At 39.0% G+C, this 13,076-nt stretch overlaps 1 protein-coding gene across 2 annotated transcripts in view; it reads right to left on the bottom strand.

The window, feature by feature from the left end:
• LOC144685219 (dual specificity testis-specific protein kinase 2) overlaps nt 1-13,076 on the bottom strand; it is a 106,036-nt gene that overhangs the window by 17,066 nt on the left and 75,894 nt on the right. For both annotated transcript variants that reach the window (XM_078549651.1, XM_078549652.1), the window contains exons 3-5: nt 10,845-10,966; nt 5,093-5,141; nt 4,831-4,980 (exon numbers count right to left, since the gene is read on the bottom strand). In XM_078549651.1, the coding sequence (XP_078405777.1) occupies nt 4,831-4,980; nt 5,093-5,141; nt 10,845-10,966 (321 nt within the window). The remainder of the gene's footprint in view (nt 1-4,830; nt 4,981-5,092; nt 5,142-10,844; nt 10,967-13,076) is intronic.

The raw sequence follows: 13,076 nt of genomic DNA, 5'->3' as shown, positions 1-13,076 counted from the left end.
AAAGCAACAATTCCATGTGGCAATGCACCATAGCATTGCTCAATGCATCAATGTCAACGGATACGAGTTGTGTTGTTCTAGCAATTGTTCACATGCAACAAACTATTAGGGAATTGGGGAAACTTTTCTGCCACCGACAGCTTTCAGACTTATTAATAAAAATGTTACTTTTACTGACCCTCTCCCATGATAATATAAATCCTATATAAGGAAATAATTGCTGATTAGCACTGTTGGGACGACTGCTTTTTATCCCATTGATGCAAACTGAAATTTTGTTGCAATTCACATTGGGCATGTGATTACCATGAAATCTGATATGTATATAAATAATAACCCTATTTTAATCATGCTGGTTTCTAAGTCCTTCTATTTACGTTCAGATATAAAAGTATATATGCAGGTGTGCAAAGTCACATGAGCGGACATGTTTCATTCAATTTTTATTCTCTTCATTTTTTGAAGGCAGCGCTCAGCACTGACGCTCGTGATCCACACAGGGTGGGCCTTGAAATCGCGGTGCAGAGCTGATTGCGGGCGGCTGTCGGCTTCCCGACCACCCCCGCCCCCACCAAGCACCCCCACCAAGTGCAAAATCCTGCCCCAAGTCTAAGTCCATTCTGGGATTTCCTAGTCAGCATCATGAGGGACACCCAGCCCCTTTACAAAACCAATGACATTACTGAGTAGCCTTGAGGCAAAAGCCCAAGCAGGGATCCCTCGACTTGGACTTCCCACCTCCCTGGCTCAGGTTTGCTGACTGAGATAAGGGTCATCCCTCTCCCAATTTTTTTTTAAGATCAAAATTGGAAAGGCTCCCCTTCATGGACCAAGGGAAGGACCAATGGAGTCTTTGGGAGGGGGTTGGCATCCTCCCTCCAATATGGCAGGCTGGTGCCTAATTTCCCAGCTGAATGGTGGCATTTGTGCCCGCCAGTCCCATGTAAAAGAGGATGCCTCCTGCTGACTCTGTAAACTTTGGTGGGATCAGCACTGGCCAGTACTGGTGGGAACAATCGTAGAGGGTATTTAGTGCTCATAGGGGTAATTTTCCAGGTATATGATGACAGCAAGGAATCTTGTCCAGTACAGGAAAACTGTGGCCAGTATGCACTGGTGGTAAGGAAGGTTCCTTGTCATTGGCAAGTACTTGGAAAATGACACCCATATAGAAGAATTAAAGAATATTTTATTAAAGTTAAAGGATTGGTGTCATTCTCTTTAGTATGTAATAGTGTGATGTAAAGTGAAACACAAGCTGTTTGTATCAATGTAGTATGAGTCAGCTTCTATCTCCCAGTACTGCAAGCAATAAAAGTGAGTATTTTTTTCTTCAGGTATTTTTCAACTTAGCAAAACCCAAAATTGTGTACTTTGTAGACAACAAATTGCCACAAGATGTAACGTACTCTCAGACTCAAAAATGCCCTATTCACCACATCAATCAAAGCATTACAGAAGAGTACAATGGCAAATACAGCACTTTGTGTATATCCCAAGTATCACAAGTTGCTTTACTTTTTGCATTTATTTCAGTTCAATAATTTTCTACCAAATTAGATTGGCTTTGTCTGAAAAATTGGAAAATGTACAGAAATAATGGGGGGAAATATGTAGAACTTTACTAGCCAAAAATTGGGATCAGGGAATCATTGCTTGAGAGCACTTAAATCGACATGCATTTATTTACTTTCCTTTTTTTTTTGTTTTCAATGTAAACGAATTCTGAACAATCTTGCTTTTGGTTTACATTATTTACTGATTTTTGTTGTATAAAGAAATGTCAAAAAATAGTGCTCGTAATAGTCACAAACTGGAAAACTAGCAAAACCTGATCAACTCATCAACTCTTAGAAGTAGACCTTTGACAGTGACACTACAGTGGGCATGGGGTTGTCAAACATATTAACATCTCCAGCAAAAGATACTGAGTGGAGAATAAGTACATACAAATTACAGACATAAAATCAAATCCCAATCACTTACAGGCATCATTGATGGGGCAATTATGTAATAGTCCACATTCTGGCCTGGATTTGTGGTGTCACTATCTGCAACCATCACTTCTTGATGTCATGCTTCAAGCAAGGACCCACCAGGATGACATATTACAACAGAGGTGTGTATAACCCCCTGGTCAGAAATTCCAGTATGCACTTAGATGTGACAGACTCTGAACCGCAAGCTTCTGGATTCATGTCCCACTCCAGAAACTTGAGCACATTACCTAATCTGGCATTTCATTGGAGTACTGTACTGAGGGAGTGCTGCACTGTCAGAGGAGACATTAAAATAAGGCCCAATCTTCCAAAAAAAAGTATAGTATTACTTAAATGGAGAACGGCTGCATAATTCTGAGGCGTAAAGGGATCTAGGTATTCTAGTACAAGAGTCACAAAAAGTTAGTATGCAGGTACACCAAGTAATTAAGAAGGCTAATGGAATACAATCCTTTATTATGAAAGGGATTGAACATAAAAGTAAGGATGTTATGCTTTAGTTATGCAGGGCATTGGTGAGACCGCACTTCAAATACTGTGTGTAGTTTTGGTTTCCTTATTTAAGGAAGGAGACAAATGCATTGGAGGCGGTTCAAAGGAGGTTTACTAGATTGATACCTGGAATGAGTGGGTTGTCTTATGAGGAAAGGTTCGACAGACTGGGCTCGTTTCCACTGGAGTTTAGAAGAGTGAGGGGTGATTTGATTGACATATGCAAGATCCTGAACGGCCTTGACAAGGTGTACGTCAAAAGGATGTTCCCTCTTGTGGGTGAGTCCAGAACTAGGGGGCACTGTTTTAAAATTAGGGGACGCCCTTTTAGGACAGAGGTGAGGAGAAATTTCTTCTCTCAGAGGGTTGTGTAACTTTGGAATTCTCTGCCTCAGAATATGGAGAAGGCGGGATCATTTAATGTTTTTAAGGGAGAGGTAGATTGATTCTCTTGCCCAACAAGAATCTAAGGTTATCGGGTTGGATGGGAATGTGGAAATCGAAACACAAGCAGATCAGCCATGATCTTATTGAATGGCGGAGCAGGCTCGAAGGGCCGAATGGTCTACTCCTGTTCCTATTTCTTAAGTTCTTATGCCCTCTTAGATGGATGTAAAAGATCCCATGGTATTATTTTGGAACAGAGCAAGGGAATTCTCCCTGGTATCCTGGTCAATATTTATTCCTCAACCAATATTATTGAAACAGGTTATCTGGCCAATATCACATTGACGCATGTGGGGTTTTGCTGTGCACAAATTGGCCCTATGCTTCCGACATTAAAATAGCAACTGCAACCTCAAAAATACTTCATTGGCTGTAAAGCACTTTGGGAAGCCCATAGGGCATGAAAAGTGCTACATAAATGCAACTAGAAGTAATTGGTTGAGTTTTATCTCTCCTACTTTCTGGACATAGAGGTTACAAAATGCACAACTCTAAATACTGTGAATCCCCTAATGTGTAAGTGCAATCACCTTTCCTTGTCTACTTCCTGTAACCTTTGTTAGCAAGATGAAATGGAATATTCTATGTGAATCTTCCTTTTTCTGATCTGGATCAGCGGTGTTTCATGTTTAAGGGTGAACATGCTGTACATTATGGGAGCATATCTTTGTATCCTTCAAGAATGATTCAACAATATCCTATAACACCACATGAACAGCAGTCGATGTTTTGTGTGATACCAGGAGCTGGCAAACTTAACAGTGCAATTCCAGTTAAATAATAGCTTTCAAAAAATACATTGAAAGAGAGGGTGAATAAAAGCAACCCGGTTCCTGTGAATAGGAAAGAAAATCCTTATTATCTGCCTCATACACAACATGTTTTCACCACATGATAAAGAGGAAATGATCTTTATTGGACTCAATAAAGGATATTATTCATTTACAGATATCTGAAAATTGAATAGAACACTTATAAATATTTCACAGAAAAGCTTATAAATATTACATTCTATTTTGGTATCTCTGAATTGTTGAAGATTAGTTGTATTTAGGCAGCAACCTTGATATTTCTTTGGATAATTGGGTTGTTGATCATCCTATATTTTCCATTCACAAGTTGCACCTACTTCAACCTTTTTAAACCTATTCTACAGTTAAAGGAGGAAAGCAAGGCACTAGATCAATTTCAGATTCTTTATATTTTTACATAGTATTTGCAGCGCAGAAACGGGCCATTTGACCATACTGGCTTTGTTACCTGTAATTGTCTGTCATGCTGTTTATTCATTTTCACTATCTGATCAGTCAATCCTTTATTCACAACAATTCAAAGGTTTTTTTTCTGAAAAGCTATGATCATTTCAAGGTTGTGATATTCAGAAATGCGGTAATGCCTTTAATTCCTTTTTTTTGCTTTTCCTAAAACCTCTGACCCATGCTGACCTAAGATGTGAGCTTTCTATTTTTTAAACTTTCTTTGTGGCTAGTTTGACAAGATTGTCCATTTAAGGGTCATTTGCAGAGAAGCAGCATATGCAGATTTACCCTATTCAGCTAACTAGAAATTCACGTGAGACTGCCCAAACAGTTTGAGTTAATGAATCCAGAAAGAGAGAAGTATTTCATTAATGTGGCCTAGATTCAAACCCAAGTCTCAGGAATGAAACACTAGTAATTTAACACACAGCTCTACCTAATTGCTCACTTAAAAGCAACTCTGATTTAGGGACTGGGAAATAAACATAAATTATTGTTCTAGTAATTAATGACCTTCAGATGCAAGAAGGAAAAAACAAAAAATAAAAATAAGTTGAGGTTTTTAGGAACATTTTTTTTTGAGTTAATTTGAAGATATGAATATTTAAGTACATGAAGGCACAATCTGTTACCTTGGAGTTTAAGTCCCTGTGATAGATATTCTTTGAGTGTAGATATACCATTCCTCGTGTAATGTCTGATGCAAGATCCACTTTTTCCTTCCAAGTCAGGTTAAGCTCCTTATTGGCTAGAAGTTCTTCCAGGCATCCACCATTAATATACTGTGAAGCAGTGCACATGAAAACATTTGAGAACACAACTCCACCATTTGTTTGTCTCTTATTTACATTGTATTTGTGAAGTAAAATGATGTTTATATGTAATGGTATTTACCTCAAGCATAGGGTACAGTTTATCTTCTTTAACACACACCCCCAGGTATCTGAAAAAAGTCAATATAAGATTTTTTTGTACAGCAGGTCACAAGTTGCATTAATGTATGTGACGCAGCAAATTCTTCCAGTGTTGATTTGGCGGTTGGAGTTGAGATTACAATTTTTGACCTTGAGATAGTAAATGATATCTTCCCACCTAGTTTCCTGGGTAACTAACGCGTTTCTGGTAAGCAAGCAGGATGGACTTTGGGCCGGAAAATTCCTTGGAGCTGCTTCCCCACTCCGCTGACATTACTTCACAGGAAGTGCTGTGTAAATGGAGTTTTAGCTCCAGTCCCAGCAAATTAGTGCTGACAGAACGGGAGCAGCTCCAGGGAACTCCCTGGCTTTGATAACCAGAGGTGGTGTGTGACGACCATCCTGATGGTTCGGAGCAGGCTGCCTATTAGAGAAACTAGATGATTCTGCTTTCCATTGATTTTAAAATAAAAGTCAGGTGATACAGTTACTGTAACAGGCAGCTGAGTCATAATGCTGGTCATAAGGCCATAATGTATGTTTAAACTCTGCCCTCATGTCTTAGTATTTTTAATTTTTCTTCTGCCTCTATTTCTCCTTTACATTGTTTTTACTAGTTTCACCATCAGTATTTTCTATAAAAAAAACACTTCTACTGGTCTCTAGTCCAAGGAATGCAAATTGTAGGCATTATACAGTGCAAAATCAGAAAAATTGTTCTTTATCTTTCTGCCTTGTAACAGCTTCTTGTAATGATAGTTATCATCACAAGGCTTTCTTTCTCTTGCCCTTTCTTTCTAAAACTTCATTTTCCTTTCCGTGCATAGCAACCTCATCTGCTTCCAAGTGGCACAGTTCAACACTTTCCAAATGTGCAATTGTAACAAGTCTTGCTTTGCCAGTCATATAGCTCTTTAGGTTTAAAGATGTTTTCCATTAATAGTGAAAGAGATAAGAACAATCATAAAGGCTTTCAGTTATCATTGTTCTTACGCTGTTGGGACTGTGGAAATTACAACTTTCGAATGTAATACATCAGAGTTGGTAATTCAGATTATAAGGTTGCATTAACAGTTTGGAGTTTCATCAATGACTTCTGGGGGTAGCTCTAGAAATAGATCCTCCTAGAGGTTTGTTTTAGGACTGTTGCTTCTGTCAAAAATTTGGATTGATAGAGTCCAGTATAGTGCAAATTTGAGTGCACTCTTAAGGAGGAGCAGATTTGGTGGGCTAAGAAACTTTTGATGTTCCATACTTTGCGGGTTCCTATTTCTAGGTTGTAAGTTCCACCTGCTTTTGTACTTGTGATATGTTTGTCAGAATGTCCAAAAACCTGCAATCACCATCATATTGAAGGACAAGGGCAGCAGGAAAGCTGGCCTTGCCAGTGATGCCCATGATTTGAGAACCAAAAAAAAACTAACAACATATTAATTCCAAACATTTAATGAATATGGTACATATTCAAATTATACCTTAATATAAAAAGAAAACCCTTGGAACCGGTTGGTATCCATCACATCAGACATCATGCATTGCGTCACACTTTATTACAGATAAGAAAACAATTAACTTAAAAGTATAGAGAAAGAATGCCAACCATCGCCTGCTGTTTTTTTCTACCTTGGTAATCTGGCATCTCCCTAAGGGCAATTATCAACCTACTAGAGATTTGCTTAACAATGAGTATCTAATTGCCATCAGGATGGCTCTTCAATCAGTTTGCCACAAGGGTACTTGAACAGTGGCCTCAAAGGGATAGCAAGTTAAACGCAGATGTCTCTTTGCATTTAAACAGCACAATCAATCTCCAGATGTAGACTACCCACGAGTAACCACAAGGAAGATCATTTACTGCATTTCTAAATGGGAGCTATGCTTGCAATGAAGCATAAAATCTGAATCTAGTACAGTCTGACAGAAATGTCTTATGTGCAATGTAAAAATACTAATAAAGTTCTAATAAAATCAATTCTTGAGCGGGGAGTTTATAATTTGACGGCAATGCAGAGGTAAAGAAAGCACACTTTGAGGGTAGTGGAAATAAAAATCTGGAGAAATGTAAAACAAGCAGCCGATTTTCTACCACACATTTAACACAATGGCACAGTCAAATATCGACCATTGAGTTAAGCTTAGACTTTTTTTTCCATTTTCCCAGCCAGTTGGGATTCTGAATAACTTCTTACTGCAATGCTCAGTTCTGCCTGCATATTATTATCACTTAATATTCCTTTTCTCTTTGCTAATTATTAAAATTTTTTCATAATTTTAGGATACCATTGAGTTGCATACTATGCATGTGCTAGCAAAGCCGTCTGTACTTAGATCAGGATAAGGTAAATTGTCAAAAGGGTTCTGCAGTAATACAGTTTGGCTGCTGTATTTCTCACTGTACTTCTCACAGTATGAATCCAGAGTAAATAATGAAACTCCTCACTATTCCCCTCATTACTGAGAAACACAACATACTGAAAGTGTTTACTAATAACACACAATAATTCCAGAAAGGTTTTCATTAAAATATATGGTCTTATTATTGCATCACCATATGTTTGTTTAAATTTTTGCATCTGTGTACCGAAGAGTTAATCAATTTGTTCCATATGTAGTGACATTATTAAAACAGAACAGTATTATTTTCCCAACACTTGAGTGAGACAAATTTAGATTGGCAAATTTTCATCTGATAGACTTTACTCCTGGGCAACACCATACAGATTATCTTCTATTTAATGGTTTGTTAGATGCAATTATGGGAATTATGGTTTTGGAACTGGATACATCCTTTTTGTCCGTCTTTCCCTGTTTAGCATGTCAGCATTTTTCACCCGTATCCTAACTTTGTGTATAGGATCTAACTGGTGGCCCAAGTTGGTAATTGGCTATTGAGCCCTTTGGACTGGAAAATCCCAAAGATCTGTGTGGAGTTTACTGATCTCAGGTAGGCGGTGGTAGGGGCACTATAATTGCTTTAGTGCCATGGACTATGGAGAAGAAAAGCAGCCTATGGTCCCTGTTGGAGATTGCTCACCTGGACATTAGGAGAGGATCAAGACCTGACTCAACTGTGAAGTCTGACAGGAAGATATAATAATTTTCATAATGTCATTTGGAATTTATTATAAAGTAGAGTAATAGTGGGGTCTGTGTCTATGGTATGTGTGTGTGTCTGTGTGTGGGGGACTTAATTGAATTAGAGACAGCTGGTCTGAAAGCTTTGATGTAAGAAGAGAAGCTAGGTTTGAAATGCTAAATAGGTAAACATGGGTGCAGTTTTAGAACGTGAGGTCTAAAGGGAACACTTGCATTTTTTAATAAACCAGAGTAGCTTGAATTCAAAAGAGTGGGTGAAATTTGTCACCTAGCCAGGAGTTGAGAAACAGTGGGCAGAATTTTTAGCTTGGCGAGTGGGCGCGCGCCTGACCCGAGCATTAAGTAAAGCGCGTTGATATCAACACGCACTCTCGCAATATTTTGTTTCACAAGTCAAAACAAAACAAATGTTGGAACAAGCTGTTGGTTTCTGGCATCAGTGGAACAAAAGATCAGATACATAGGAATAATGCGCAAATTATAAAACCAAAATTTCAAATTTTTGAGTTTGAATAAGATAACCTCAAATAAATGCATTGTGGGCTAAACAGGTTAGTAATGATGTTGTATACTGGGTAGTTGGCCTGTTATCAGGAGTAAAGGGCAAAGCTGATAGTAGGCTCCAATCCTCAACTTTCAGTCAAATATGAGTTCCTTTGCACTATTCAATCACACTCTAATCCTGGTGCCCTTCATTCTATTTGCTGCTGCCTCGATGATGTATTCTCAGGTAATGGAATGAAAGAAGGGGTCAGTGGGTTTTTTTCTGGTCAAGTTATTGAGCTTTCATTATTCATTGTTATCATTGTACTGCCACAAAAGAATTAAGATTTTGGAAGTGCAATGTTCAATCTATCAGAATGTGTCAGATTTGTTTAGATATTTAGATTTTAAAAAGCTAATCACTTGTAAGTTACTACCTATTTCTTGTAATTCCAGATCCTAAATGTCTGAAACTAAATCCGTTAGTAAGACTACTTGATTAATTCAGCGATCCTGCACTCCCAGCAGGGAGCTACATACTAACAAATCACAGGTCAAAGAATTGACACAGAAGTCGATAGCCTGATCAATTTCTCTTTTATTATAGATCCCTGTTAGCAGAGTAGATTTAGTGAATTGACCACTATACCCTCACTTTTAAGCCATTTTATTGAAGTAGGAGAAATGGAATGATCAGACTGAGCTGAACTGTTATTTCATTACTACATGGCCCATGTTGTTATTATTTAGACTTTTAATATCTATGTAATGATATGCCAGACCATTACAAGCTTTATAAGCCATTAATTTTACAATGCACTTATCAGCTTGATAGTTTCACAAGAAAAATGGGCTTTTCCTTTGAGATTGGAGTCTGTCAGTGTCAAAGTGACAAACGTCAGCTTCTTAAACTTGTTAAACTCGCATTCAGCTTTTTAACCATGTTGCAGCCTGTTAGCATTTCAAAGAAAAATGAACCTTCTTTTCATTGGGACTAATGCTTTCATTTTCATCCAACTGAAGGTCATTGCTGAAGCCTGACTGAATCAGCCATATGGGCTGGAGGGCATGAGTCAGGCTGAAACTATTTAGTATCAGTTGGATCATTTGAAAGATGGTTTGCAAGCCTGTTCAAGCCAATCAAACCCAAACTAATTTCTACCACTGTTGGCTGTACAAATCTTGGAGAGAATAGATGTAAGATGAGCTGATGGTTTCTGAGAGAAATAAGCCTATTTCTATGGGATCAAATGATGGGGGATGAGGAATTCCAACAATAGCAGGGCAGATTTTGATCTGCACCATCTAGGTGTTAGGCATCGTCTGGAAGCCACAGAGAGGAATGTCCAGCGAGGTAGTTCACATGCCAGTAACAAACCTGTCTGATTTTACTTCCACATAAATGAATAGGAGAATCTAATGGATTTGGTAAGACCAGGGCAAACCTGCACTCTGTGCAGGCCAATTACAGGGCAAGAGCTGAAGGAATTTACAGTGAACTAGCAGCTAATCATGAATCCTTGATCCCTGCCCATAGAGCAGACCAGGCTATGAAGATCAGCAACATCTATAGAAAATAACTAGCCTTCTCTTCCTTCATACCTTTGATACTTTGTGGAGTCTGAGATGTGATATCCATATAATAGACACAGGATATACAGATATGTGCAGATAGAAATACACAAAGATATTCTTGGTATGGTAGTGCAGTAGTACTGTTGCAAGACTGGTAAATTTTAAAATTAAATTCAATATATCTGGTAATTTGTAGCCTTAAAGCTGTGTTTTTTTTGTCAAAAATTTAACTGGTTCAATAATGTCCTTTAATGGAAGGGAATCTGCTAATCCATACCCAGTGCGGGCTTCAGGTGACCCCAGGCTCACACTCTGCTGTGGACCCTTACTACCTTCTTAAGTTGTCCAGCAAGTTACTAGGTTATAAAACAAAAATTGCTAGGGCCACTAAAAGGCCAATTGCCAATGTCACACACATTCTAAGAACAAGCAAAAACATGAATGATTTTCTGGCTTTTTGCATAGCTACTATTGGGGCAAAGGGATGTCACTCAATTTTATAATTACCGTTATTTAATGCACTCGCAATAAAGAACTTTTGGAACAATTAATCAGGAATTAAAATCCCTGACTTTTACCTGACTATGTTAGGATGAGAGAGTTTCTGGAGAAGGCTGATCTCCCGTACAATGGCATCCTGGTCAACATCCTGCTTGTAAATTTTTACCACCATAACTTTATGAGTTGTATTGTGAGTCACCTGTTGAGAGAAAAAAAGAAAGTACTACAACAGGAGCACCAAAAAGAAGGTAGCGTTAGGTGACAATACTGCATTTTCCCCAGCATACTTTGTTGCCTCCACCCAGGGTTAGAAATTCAATGGCCTACATTTTGCTCTCAGTAGCTAATGAACTGTGCCAGCCAATCATCCCACTTGTGATGACCTTTTGCAAAGGAACTTATGGTAATTAGAAATCCAAAACAGGGCAATGCACTCTACGGGGTATCTGGGATCTGTGTGATCAGGACAAGTAACTGTGTATCTGCATAACCAATCAGATTGGAGAATAGAAGCATAGTCTGAACTTAGTTAGAATATTGAATTCAATTCCTACGTCCATTCAGAGGATACATACTGCTATTTTTTTTAACAATGTTACCGTACATTTGCTGATAATGATTTAAATCTGCCACATTTGAGCCCAATCCCCTTTCTTCTCAATTTATCTTTGAGGCTTCCTATAGTTCTCTAAAAATAATTAACTGTACCTCACATTTCATTTTCATCCATGAATTTTGGCACTGTTGTAATATGCCTTTAAAAGTTAGAAGCATGACACCACCAGAAGGGAAGTGTGTCATGTGATCCAGTCTCAGTTTCACTTTTGCTTCTGAGCACAGCATACACAGAATTGTTACGATGTAGAAGAAGGCCATTCAGCCCATCATGTCTACACCGGCTCTCTGAGCATTTTAACTTAGTGCCAATCTCCTGTCTTTTCCCCATCACCCTGCACAATGTTTCTATTTAGATAATCATCCAATGCCCTCTTGAATGCCTCAATTGAACCTGCCTCCACCACACTTCCAGGCAGTGCATTCCAAATCCCTACTACTCACTGTGTGAAAAAGTTTTCTCTCACCTCGCATTTGCTTCTTTTGCAAAACACTTTAAGACTGTGTCCTCTGGTTTTCGATCTGTTTGCTAGCAGGAACAGTTTCTCCTTATCTACTCTGTCCAGGCCCTCATTATTTTGAAAATTTCTATCCAGTCTCCTCTCAGCCTTCTCCTCTCCAAGGAAAACAGTCCCAACTTCTCCAATCTTCCCTCATAACTGAAGTGTCTCATCCTGGAACCATTCTCATAAACCTCTTCTGCACTCTCTCCAATGTGTTCACATCCTTCCTATAGTGCAGCGACCAGAACTGTACACAATACTCCAGCTAAGTTCTAACCTCCCTGCTCTTGTACTCTATGCCCTTATTAATGAAGCCTAGAATACTGTATGCTTTAGAAACAGCTCTCTCTACCTGTCCTGCCACCTTTAATGACTTATGTACATATATACCCAGGTCTCTCTGCTCCTGCGCGCCCTTTAGAATAGTATCCTTTATTTTATACTGTCTCTCCATTTTCTTTGTAACAAAGTGTATTACCTCACAGTCCTCCACATTGAACTTCATCTGCCCTCTCCACCAATGTGTCAATGCCCCCTTGAAGTTCTACACTGTCCTCCTCACAGTTTACAATTCTCCCAAGTTTTGTGTCATCTGAAAACTTTGAAATTGTCCCCGAACACCAAGATCTAGATCATTTATATATATCAGGAAGAGCAAGGGCCCCAATACTGACCCCTGTGGAACTCCACTACAAACCTTCTTCCAGCCCAAAAAATGTCCATTACTCTCTGTTTCCCATCCCTCAGCCAATGCTGATGTCTTCAAGATTTCTACCTATGTATGTGCCTAGTTTAAATAAATGAAGCCACAATGTGTTTACCCATCCATTATGAGTGATTAGCACCTTTATATCATGATAACAACACAACATTGTGCTCAGCAGTGGTCAAACAGCGTGGCAGCAAAATTAAGTACAGATACAACATGGTGAACAACCTTAGATCGTGCTACATGGCATGGGACGACCCTCAATGTTCTGGTCAGACCGTACAGCATTGCAGCATCAGAGAGTGTTGAAATCACAGGGCTGAATTTCACGTTGATCAGGGGGGTGTGAAATTGCACGAGATGACGTTGGGCGAGCTTCCTGACGTCATCGCACACTCGTACAATATTCCGGTTGGCAGGTGCGCAAAAGTCAGAAGCACGCCCACCAACATTTAAGGGGGCAATTAAGCCCATTAACAGTG

The sequence above is a fragment of the Cetorhinus maximus genome, chromosome 10, assembly GCF_964194155.1.
Source record: "Cetorhinus maximus chromosome 10, sCetMax3.hap1.1, whole genome shotgun sequence".
Classification (NCBI taxonomy): domain Eukaryota; kingdom Metazoa; phylum Chordata; class Chondrichthyes; order Lamniformes; family Cetorhinidae; genus Cetorhinus; species Cetorhinus maximus.
Note: the sequence above shows the minus strand (reverse complement) of the source record. Positions and strands in the feature narration are given on the sequence as shown.